Source organism: Cydia splendana, chromosome 13 (assembly GCF_910591565.1).
Source record: "Cydia splendana chromosome 13, ilCydSple1.2, whole genome shotgun sequence".
Lineage (NCBI taxonomy): Eukaryota > Metazoa > Arthropoda > Insecta > Lepidoptera > Tortricidae > Cydia > Cydia splendana.
In genome coordinates, this window is record NC_085972.1 from 4,985,245 (window position 1) to 4,997,332 (window position 12,088).

At 38.4% G+C, this 12,088-nt stretch overlaps 1 protein-coding gene across 1 annotated transcript; it reads left to right on the forward strand.

Moving 5' to 3' along the window:
* The first annotated feature begins 1,111 nt into the window (after window positions 1-1,111).
* Window positions 1,112-10,049, forward strand: LOC134796545 (4-hydroxyphenylpyruvate dioxygenase-like). Its single transcript, XM_063768728.1, has 10 exons — window positions 1,112-1,338; window positions 1,812-1,913; window positions 5,520-5,729; window positions 6,319-6,419; window positions 6,941-7,045; window positions 7,476-7,563; window positions 7,964-8,086; window positions 8,626-8,781; window positions 9,170-9,253; window positions 9,926-10,049. The coding sequence occupies exons 1-10, from the start codon at window positions 1,129-1,131 to the stop codon at window positions 10,034-10,036; spliced, it is 1,290 nt and encodes a 429-aa protein (XP_063624798.1). The 5' UTR covers window positions 1,112-1,128; the 3' UTR covers window positions 10,037-10,049.
* Window positions 10,050-12,088: the final 2,039 nt, after the last annotated feature.

Sequence of the window (12,088 nt, forward strand, 5' to 3'; positions counted from 1 at the left end):
AAAGTACAAAATCACTAAACCTTACAAAACAAAAGTCCGCCGCCGCGTCTGTCTGTTTGTGTGTTTGTATGTTTGTTCGCGATAAACTCAAAAACTAATGAACGGATTTTCATGCGGTTTTCACCTATCAATAGAGTGATTCTTGAGGAAGGTTTAGGTGTATTATTTGGCGGCGGGGCGCTAGTATACCTATACAAATGATAGACCTGGATATAGATATACTCTATACCAATAAACGAATGGGGTGTCTAGGAATAGCTAGGGGTATATAGAGTTTAAATCAGATTTGAAGGAGGTATTTATTACATTGAAATCTGTCATGAGGTAAGCCCTATTGGTGTTATACATAATTGCATACCTATTATTAAAAGTTTAAAATACCATTAATCATAGGTACTTAGTAAGTAGGAGTAGTAATAGGTATTATTAGGTACCTAATAGTCGGTATTTTATTAAATATTTATTTAACGAGCATTAAGCATTGTATTTTAATTTCATAATCTAATTATATTACCTATGAGCAGGTAATTATGTACCTACTCGTAGATCTAGCGCATACTGCCTCTGGATAGGAAATTTTTAAATCTTGGCCTACCGCTCTCCCGTGGCTATACGCAAGGACTCAGATTTTAATAACGTTATTATAAAGGCCTATAAAAGGTTGTGACGGAATAATAACTAACTACAAAAGTCATGGTTTTGTGGTTAACGGACTTACTTCGATTAATAACACAGCATTTTTCAAAAAAATCAGAACAACAATAAACTCACGTCAGTAAGTTATTTATAGATTATTTTCATACGTTTATTCACATTTGGTATAACTTATTTCATAAATAACTTATTTCTTATAAATTGTAATATTACTACACATTATATTTTTTCAAACCAATTTTTTTTAGTCTGTGACTCGTCATAATAATTTGTGGTATCGTACCTACATGCTCCTTTTCTTTATTTGTAGATAAGTAGGTATGTTTCACGTTACAAGTATCTGTGTAGCTGTAGGTATAAGTACTTACCTACACAATACAGCGTCAATCATGACGAGTTTTTCATAAGATATGATGAGTAATTTTAATTTTTTTTCCATGATTTGTCTCTAAAACATATTCTAGTTACAAAAACATGTTGTGTTACGTTATCATGTATATTATTAATTGTGTTAAACAATTTCTATGTTTATTATTCTTCCTCTATATACAATTATGTGTGAACAGACCCAGAAAGTCAATAAAGAAGATGACCAAAGCAAAGAAAAGTGAAAATAAAGTGCCTAAGGAGGGAAAAGTATTGAATTTTCACCATCTCGTGTTCAGAGTGGGTAACGCTACAACGGTAAGTTAAATTTTGTTCCTTCTTATAATATGACACTTCCTATAATTATATCTCTAGCCGGCCACCATTCAAAACTTGTCATGACAAATGCAATTTTCATTTTTCAAAATAAAGATTCTAAATACGATCGAATACAAGGCCCTAGGCTAGAGGTAAAGTTCCTTGGGTTATGATATTTTAAGTTTTCTTAAATAGAATTCTAACCAAATACTAATTGCTATTTTAAACGAGTAGGCGCATGTGTAAAACATAGTGCCTCTTAATTTAGCGATTTAGCGTCAAGAAATCTCGGTTGCAGCCACAGTTACTGATTTATGGAGAGGCATTATGATTTCTCGAAAACATTGACGCACAGTTGACACAGAAACGTATGACGAAGTAATTGGTCGACGTCCATTGGACGTCATCCGGTCCTCTGTCAGGCGATACCAGGCATATAAAGAATTCACTACTTAAGAAAAACATACTTTCAGGCGTCAAGCTACTTCGAGACGCGGTTCGGATTCCGACCTTTCGCCATTCGCGAAGCTAGCGACTCTGAGCCTGTCACCACCATTGTAGTGAAACTTAATAAGGTCAGTAAATTTATACAATATTATTATCATTTAAATATTTTCTCTATTCCTTACGTGAGGTAAAAACAAAACACTCCCTTCGTAGCAACTATTAAAGTTAGGGTAATTTTTTTTATTGACAGCTGAGGTTAATTACTCGTGTCATAAGTCGGTGGGTCCATGCCGAATTTCCACAGTCCGGAGAATAAGGGCCACAGGCAAAACAAAAGCGGTTCAAAAGAAATACCACAGCACATTTGCGCAAATGCCGTGAGGGTAACTCTGTTGCGGATATTTTAACCATTACCTTAATTATATACACAGTACTATGGAAATTTTCACGACTTGAGCATAGGGCATGCTCCCGGGAATTCCCGGTTATTATATTCCCGGGAATTCCCGGGAATTTTATAGTGTCAAAAGAACCGGTACTGAAGACCCGGTACCGGTACTTCCCGGTTCTCATCATATGACTATTTATTCCCATTTCAATAGTAGTAATGTTTTAGTACTTTAGCTCGGGACATTATATAACATTTAATACTGGTGCTATGAAACGGGGGACTCAAATAACCCGACAAACTAACCTAGTAAAGTAGACATTCGTGCAGGCAGGCCGTGCCGTCATAGTGCTGAGTGCAGCATCGACTACGCTACGGCCGGGCCGTGTGGCTCGGCCCAGGCGGGGGCAGTGTGCCGGTTAATTTGGTAAAATAGGTTGGGACGCCAATTAAGTGTTTGTTTACAATAAAATAAGTCATTTATTAATTCTTATGCAATTATTTATATGAAAATAAGTCATTCATAAAGAGTGTACGCTAACACAAACAATTTCTTAAAAGTAATCAAAAGATGCCTTGAGAACCGGGAAGAACCGGGAATCCCGGTTCCGGCCATGCCCAGAACCGGGAAATGAAATTCTTGGTACCGGGACCGGTACTGCATGCCCTACTTGAGCATGTCTATTAAATGCAGAAATGAATTCCCTATCCTTTGTTCCCGAAAATGATTTAAATGGAATCTAACTTCTGGATGATTACCGGTCCCAACAAATGTTTGGGTTGAACTAAAATTACAGACAACATTAAGGTGGTGGTACTGGTGCTCGACGCGGTCCCAGTACATGTCATCTTGAAGTCATTATCAATAGAGGTGACTGCAGGGTGTCATCTATTGGGCATTAGCATGTCGAGCACTAGTACCACCACCTTATTGACCGAAGCGTAGCGAAGGTCTACGTTTTGACTCGAGCAATTTGCTTTCGTATGTCCGGATGTTCTTCTCTACAGGTCGCAATTCTTAACTGATTCTCATGAAATTTTGTGACCAGATTCTATGACTAAATAAAATTTTTTTGTCAATCCGGTTTTTGGAAATTTTAAAAAATGGCGGAGTCGTGATACCTGTCGCCTAAACAAATAGTCGTATCGATATCATAAGAGTTTTTTTCTTTTTGAGACATGTTTACAAAGTTAATAGCAAAAAATGCAGAAAAAGATTATCGCTGGTTTAGGCGGTATTTAGATATTTAGTTTTGTATTTCCGGATGTTCTCCTCTACAGGTCGCTATTCTTAACCGATTCTCATGAAATTTTGTGACCAGATTCTATGAATAAATAAAATTTTTTTGTCAATCCGGTTTTTGGAATTTTTTTAAAATGGCGGAGTCATGATACCTGTCGCCTAAACAAATAGTCGTATCGATATCATAAGAGTTTTTTCTTTTTGAGACATGTTTACAAAGTTAATAGCAAAAAATGCAGAAAAAAATTATCGCTGATTTAGGCGGTATTTAGATATTTAGTTTTGTATTTCCGGATGTTCTCCTCTACAGGTCGCTATTCTTAACCGATTCTCATGAAATTTTGTGACCAGATTCTATGACTAAATAATTTTTTTTTGTCAATCCGGTTTTTGGAAATTTTAAAAAATGGCGGAGTCGTGATACCTAGCGCTTAAACAAATAATCGTATCGATATCATAAGAGTTTTTTCTTTTTGATATATGTTTATAGATTAAATGTCCAAAAATTCAGAAAATTTGTATCGCTGGTTTTGGCGGTATTTAGATATTTCGTTTTTACTTGAGAATGAGTAGCTAAATTTCGTAAGCTTTAGTAAGAACTATCATGGCGCATTTTGCAAACGTTCGCTTTTTTTGTTTGCATCGGGAGGTCCCTGGTTCCATCCCCAGTAATTGTATGCTGCTACACAACTTTTTGTATTTTTTTATACTTAAATTTCGTACCAATTGTTGTTTTTTATTTTATTATTTTAGTTTGAAACAATGAAAAAAATCGTATTTTTTATTTATCAAGAGCTGGCTAAGCGTATTCGTTTAATTTTTGCAAGAGATGATGGCTTTTTGCGCTTTACAGAAAATTTGATTCTTGAATATACGGCGCCATACCTTTGGCCTCTATGCTCGTCTAGATGGCGACACCATTTTATATTTAACAATTTTTACTCATATAAGTAAAAGAACATGGGCCATAATCATATGGCGTTCTAAAAATAAAAAAAATCATTTATCCATACATATATACATTTATTGATATTTTTTATTAATTTTCATTTTAATCCTGTATCGAAAGATGGCAGTAAATTTACAGCACTGATTTACAGTGACTACAAAATTTAGTACGACAATAACCCTCTACTATAGGGACCGTGCGCGTTGGAGGGTCTGCCATCTTGTGGTCTGAATCGGAAACATGTACATTGCCAAAGCAAGTTCTACCATCAACCGTTCTCGTAGGTACGTTTTCTTGTGCATAGTAGGTTCTGCCATCTTGTGGGCTACATCGGAATCATAAACTACACATCTACGCTTCGCGCCAAAGATCTGACGGCTCCTGTGCTGCCCCCTATAGTTCATGCACGTCCCCTATACAATCTATTCTCTTTAGAATTTAGATTAGTTAGATATTTAAATTCTTACTCAACTAAAATTAAAAGCATGAAACTCCTTCTATTGCGACTCGAGGAGGAACAAAGACTGAAAAGACTGGCAAACCAAACGCGCACGAAGCTTCTCAGTTGCAGTTTACAGGCTAATTAAAAGGTAATGTTGGTTCCCTAACATAAGTAGAGTTAGACCAAGAAAAGTCTGCAGAGATTTTGACACTGCCACAAATAACATTGGCACTGCGTGTGCTCTGCAGACTTTTCTTGGTCTAACTCTATCCACTTTTCTATACAATTAGTATGGCGACGTGGATACTTAAGTTGGGGCACCGACCGTACTCTGACATCGGAATGATATTTTTATCATGTTATTTAGTAGTCATCGTGCGTCTCGCTTGCGCCAATACATGTACGGACAAGAACCAGCGAAATGCACGATAACTAAATGACATCAGTTAGACGTCACTCTGATATCAGTGTACGTTTGAATTGGCCTGTTAGCCAAAAATTGTTTCGTATGTCCATCTGTTCTACTCTACTGGTCGCATTTCTAAACCAATTCCCGAATTTTGTAAGCAGGTTCGATAGTTAAGGTTTTAATTGTCAAATTAGATTCTCTAAATTCTTCTAAACAACGAAGCCATACATTTACTCAGTTTTAAGCTCAGCTCGCGAGGTCTACAGCTCACAGAGCCACTAGTATAGTTCTCTCTCAATTCAGATAACAATCGCCTTCGAGTCACCCACAACTGCGAACTCCCCGCTGGCCCCCGATCTGTCTCTCCACGGAGACTTCGTAAAGGACGTGGCTTTCCTGGTCGAGGACTTAGACGCGCTGGTGCGGGGGGTGAAGGAGGGGGGCGCGGAGGTACAGGGGGTGAAGGAGGAAACGGACGAAGGGGGGGTGGTGAGGTATGCGGTGTTGAGGACGGTGAGTTCATTCATAGTTTTTTTTTTCAGATAATTCATAATAGGTAAATCAACCTAACGTGCCATTCACGAATCCATCGGGCATTGTACCTACGAGTACACACGTCTGTAGAGTCTGTGCGGAAAGAGAAGAGTCATGGAATGTATTGGTTCCCATATATATGGGAAGAGTCCTGGAATATTCCAGGACTCTTTTTCCGCACAGACTCTATATCTTACAACCCTCATTCAAGGATTGTGTATTCGTACTAGTACCACAGAGTTTATACTCTGGAAGGTGTTTTTATAAATCGGTGTACACATGAGGATGTGTGGTTTTGTTTACCTCGATAAAACGCATTAGATAAATATGACGCAGTTGTACCAATTCGTAGTAGGTATGCAAATATTCGAAAACAAATAAACACTGAGGTAGGTCTACAAACAGTAAACAAGGCTACCATTTTGTCATTTGCTTTTTCAGCTGTGTTCGTGTGCGTTAACTTTGCTTTCGAATAATACACAGACTATACAGTTGACTTTGGGCTTGGGACTTAAATATTTCAGAGTATATCTACTCGTATATAATATAGAACTTTTGTTTATTTCAGTATGGTGATAACACGCACACACTAATCGATCGCAGTAAATATAATGGATTTTGGTTACCCGGCTATATACCTTTGGAAAGTGATCCTTTAGACAAGTTACTGTACGTATCAAACCGCAAATTAGACTAACTTTTTTTAAGTTTCTAACACAGGCTGTGGGGCACAGTTTTTTGAAGCCTGTGGCCAAATAGAGGACACAAACCGACACACAGTCAAATTATACCTAATTAAATTTTACAATAAGTATAACATGTCGCCGGTAATATATCATTTTGACCACCTATCACATCGCATATGGATGCAATATGACTAAATACATATCTAACACCGGTGGAAAGGATTACTCACGCTTGATCGGTCCGAGTCCGGGCCGAGGCGTTCGACACTTCATTTTCTATGACGGGTCATAGGTGATCATGTGATAGCGAGTGACTTTCTATAGAAAACGAAGCGTCGGACGCCTCGGCCCGGACCCAGGGCGTTCTAGCGTGAGTCATTCTTTATTCTTCCTTATTTCTTCCTGAGTTTAACAGTTTCTTCATATCTCACAGATGTAACTTTGGATAGAAAGGTATATGTACCTACTTCCTTAATACTTATGTTTTTAATTGTGTTATTTTAGTCCCGAGACGAACTTAGAGTACATTGACCACGTGGAAGGCAACGTGGCAGACGGGACCCTGCAGGATTCCGTGGCCTGGTACGAGAAAAACCTGAATATGCACAGGTAACTATCTACTAACAACCAGTATTAGTTACCAGTTCGAAACATATTAAGAGAGAAGTATAGAGCTACTGACAAAAGTAACTTTTTTCACATAATCCATCCATCCATTTCGGGAGAAAACGTTTTCTACGAACTAAATCTTAACATATCACGTCGATCGTGCTTCAGCATAATATATATATAGGTTTATAGGTTATCCTATTTTCTTTTGTTTTCACTGTGTCAATAACTTACTAAAAAACATGGAGAATGGAAATTACTTAGAAGTGGAAAAACGTTTTCTCTTTTTGTATGGACGATCACGTGTAATTAATATAGGTATACTCCCTCTTAAAAAATTCTCTTTTATTCACGAAACCTACCAGGTCTTCGATCCTCGGTAGGCTTAAATATCATAGACATTAGACACAGAGATGTTTTTTTCTTTTAGGTTCTGGTGCGTCGACTACACCCATGATCTAGTACCCTACTCCTGCATTAACTCTGCTTCTGTCATCAACAAACATGACAATGTTCTCGTAAGTACGAAAATACACATGGAAAGTACAGAAAGTAGAGCATCCTCATGCCGTTTTTCTTGCCCCGAGCAAAATAAACTATGTTCTCTTACCCCATATGATCTTACCTGTATCAGGGGTAGGAAACTACAGCGTTCGGGCATTCTCGGCTCCGTTTGGCTCAGCATTGCTCCGACAATTATTAGAGCACAACTTGACGTCCCTTTGCGTTCATAAGCACAGATAAGATAATTACTTGAATTTTGACAACCCTAATTAGCCGAAAGGGATAGTGCCGTATATTAAAAAGCGACAGCATGATTCGTCCCTGAACCGCTGTCAAACTTCGGTTAGGTAGGAAGTTTCCTTTCTGTACGATAGTACTATTGTTTATTCTGTGTCTGTATTTATAATTTCTCAGTTATCAATGAACGAAGCGGCCAAGGGTCTAAGGCCAACGAGCAAAGCCAACGAATTCGTGAAGGCGCACGGCACGTCGGGCGTGGAGCATGTCGCCTTGTATACCGACGATATCATAGCCACTGTAAGTAAATCTAAACTATGAATAATACCTTCTTCTTCTTATGGTGCCGTCTCCTGCCGCAGGTTGGCTATCATTAGGGCTATTTTCACTTTTGATGCTGCATCTCGAAACAGTGAACTTTACTGGTGCTCATCTTAAACCAGCACCTGAGGTTTTCGAGCCGTGGCTCGAAACGTACGGAGGTACGTCTAGAAGAAGGAAAATGCCTACTCTGACTTAAGATGTAATCAAGGATGCATTCTGAATATCGAATGACGAAGCTCTAAATAAAATTTGTGGAGAATTCGGTGCAGACAACTCGACAGACAAAACTGGCACTTAGTCACCACTGACTCGAAATGCAGCTAATAACTATTTTCAACGCAATGAAACTGATCAGAATCAGATCTCGGAGTAGCCTCATTCCCTGGAGAACGCGTCCCTTGGTGGCGGATGCTCACTGCATGAGCTAGTCCTGCAATTTATTACTATAACTCTGAGATCCTTAGCCTAAATTCAAATAGCATATATCATGAAAATAATATTTTCTAATTCACCAGATCCGAAACCTGAAAGTCCGCGGCGCGGAGATCTTAGCCTTCCCTCCGACTTACTACGACGTCATCCGAGAAAAGCTGGCCGGGAGTTCCCTGAAGGTTTCCGAGACCATCGACGAGCTGCAGGAGAACTGTGTGCTGATAGATTTCGACGAAAAGGTGACTGTGGTGATAGGGATAGTATGTAGGTAGTGATAGGGTGTTTACAATCAATTGCTGGATATCCAAAAAATGATCCAAATTTTGATACCGTAATCAGGAAACTTTACACTACTTCAACTATATGGTATATTGTCCAAATTCAAGTTCCAGTGAAATATGTACCTATCCTATGTGTATGTATGTGTTGTATTTTTCAAATTATGTTGAGTATATAATATAGAAAGAGCATTAGTGTATCTAAGCTCCAAAATAAATGTAACGAGTAGGTACAAATCATAAAGGCTCGTTAAGAATCAACGTTAAAAACTGGACTATAGTTGTACGGAGTATAGCTACCTGATTTTACCAGTTGCTGGTGTTTTCTTAATATTAAACTTTTTTTTAGGGTTATATGCTGCAAGCGTTTACCAAACATGTGCAGGCGCGTCCCACGCTGTTCCTCGAGATTCTACAAAGGAGGAATCACAGGGTAAGAGACGTGTCTAATACATGATACATATATCGAGCAGGCCCAGATTCTCAAGCGCCGCAAATACTCGACCTTAGTTAACAACTATGAGTTTGCGGCGCTTGCAGTTGAGACTCTGGGACCTTGGTCATCCGACATGAAGGCATTTATGAAGGCTTTGTCGGTGCGGCTGGTCGATTCCACAGGGGACCGTAGGGCTGGCGCGTACCTCTCTCAGCGTATCGCCCTAGCGGTACAGAGAGGTAACGCCGCCAGTGTAATGGGGTCCATGCCGCAGGCCGAACTGTTGGACGGGGCATTTCTTTTATGATTGGGCCCTTTATAGGTTTTTTTTATACTGTATTTATAGGTAGGTACTAATTTATTTAATTTGTGTTATGTTCTTTAATGTTAATTTAATTTGAATAAATTTTCTCTGATACATTTAGTGTGCTTTCACATTGTCCAATTCGATATCGGATAGGTACGACTAAACATTTTTTTAAACGACAAAAATCATTTAATTCTTGTTTGTAGTTAAAAAAATAAGGGGACTTGATGCTATAGGGCATTTTCTAGCAGGTGTTTTTCTCCAAAGGTCATCCGACATCCGATATCGGATAGGACAACGTGAAAACGCACTTGGCTGTCAAACACTCAAACGTTTAGCTTAAATAGCAATATTTTGTCCAGGGTTTCGGAGCCATGAATTACAAATGGGTATTTGAAGCCATCGAACGCCTGGACGCGCAGAAGCCATCAGATTCAGCAGAAGCGTCTGAAGACCAGAAGACGGAAGAATAAACCTCAAACAGAACTTTGTACTTGTATATTTACTTACTTAAATATTGTAATCATTAAACTTTATCTACTTTAAATGTCTATAACTTCTCACAGATGAAATATTTCGACTTTTGGCTGGCTGGGCACTTGCATAATAATAACTTTATTATAGCTGTATGTATATGCGCAACAATAAACTTCAACGAGCCTATTAGTTTCGATTCCTTTTACTTATCGCATAGTTATTGCGTCTTGTATTAGGTACTTATGTCGCTGAATCCTGTCGAGTAGGTAGAGGGCTGTCCATAAATTACGTCATCGATTTTTGACGATTTTTGACCCCCCCCCGCCTAAAATCATCCAAAAATCATGCTTCGAATGACCCCGTTTCCTCCTACGTCGTGCTACCATCATCCTATGTCCAGACCGCCCCCCCCCCCCTAATTTTAAATGACGTAATTTATGAATAGCCCCTAGGGCTATTTTGAGAACTGCAGGTAGGCCTATTTTCTGGTAATCGCGAGAACCTGTTTTCAGAGAACCAAAGTTCTGAAATTTTCCAAATACCTACTTATGCAAGTACGACCTTAATATAGGTACCTACTTTTCTCCAATCATAGTACACGTGTCAGTTATTTTTCCAGAAACCCAACTAAAGTATTGCGCCATAATTTGAAATAAGCAGTTATGCAAATGAGAGCCAGGTTGACGCAAGCAACCCTTTGGTATTTCATATGTAGCTTGGGAAGTGGGGTGGATGCGCGCGCGGCTAAAATCCGACTGATAAACAAATGAAGAGCGCGTGCGCTGATGAAGCTATCGTCTATGGAACCCGGCATTCTGGTAAATTGTAAACTTTATCGCGATGGGGTATGGTTGATAATCGTTTGCGTGTTTTTCTTGTTGAAAATTTAGCAAGAATTAGACTACTGAGATTTGTTGCAGTAGGTATCCCTATGTAAAATTATGTTAGCGTCTTCCTTTTAAAATACAATAATAGGCATTTCCAAAAAACCGTTGTCACTTAACTTATCATAATATTAAGGCAAAGCAAAGACTAATTAATAATTACGGACTACTGAGATTCAAAATACTTATAGATAGGTAATAAAATTAAAATCATCATTATAAAAAAATTGTAGCCTTTGCTTTTGAAGGTGTTTTTACATAGTATTTTTTTCATTGCATGTTTTAAGTGCTTACCGTCTTTGGATACCTATTTACGTGTAGCTAAATTATGCAACAACTACGAGTAACTTTAAATGAACTATCTTATGATTTTGGTACTTACCTAACAGTTTGGTACCTAGATAGATAAATGGCTAGGTCTACCGCTAGCCGTAGGTCAAGAGTGTGACGCCACGCCACCCCATCTCTGTGCTGTGTTCTCGAGAGGAATCCAGTTCTCTATATCGAATGCCATTTGCATATTGTTTACCGGCTACTCGCACAGTGGTTCGATGCTGTTTGAACTGTGGACAAAGTTGTTTACCCAGGTTTGGTCAAGATTGGCCTATTTTTCCATTAAATTTATGGAAATTTACCGGAGTAATAAATGGGTTTTTGTGCCTTAAAATCGCCAAAAACGTATGAAAAGAAGACATATATTTACGAAATCAAATAACTCTACAGTTAGACCAAGAAAAGTCTGCAGCGATTTTGATAGCCCATGCAGTGCAAGTGTTAATTATACGTCATAATTTCATAGAAGTTTGACGTTTAAAATAACACTTGCACTGCGTGGGCTATCAAAATCGCTGCAGACTTTTCTTGGTCTAACTCTACAAAACTTAATAATTTATCTAGAAGACATTTAAAAAAATCGACTATGTAGGTATGCATTACTGTAACTGTATATGTCCAAAGTTGACGTTTGACAATCCATTGATCACAAAACATATGGCGCGGCAGTACAGCGCTATCTGTTTCAGCTGTCAAACTAGAGGGCACGATGTTTTCTTCGACTTTCCATCTCTTTTATTACCAATAACTCTATACTAATTAGAAAACGTATATGTCTATATGTTATCATCTATGAAAGACTTGAAGTGGTGAATTTTCCTCGTGACAGTG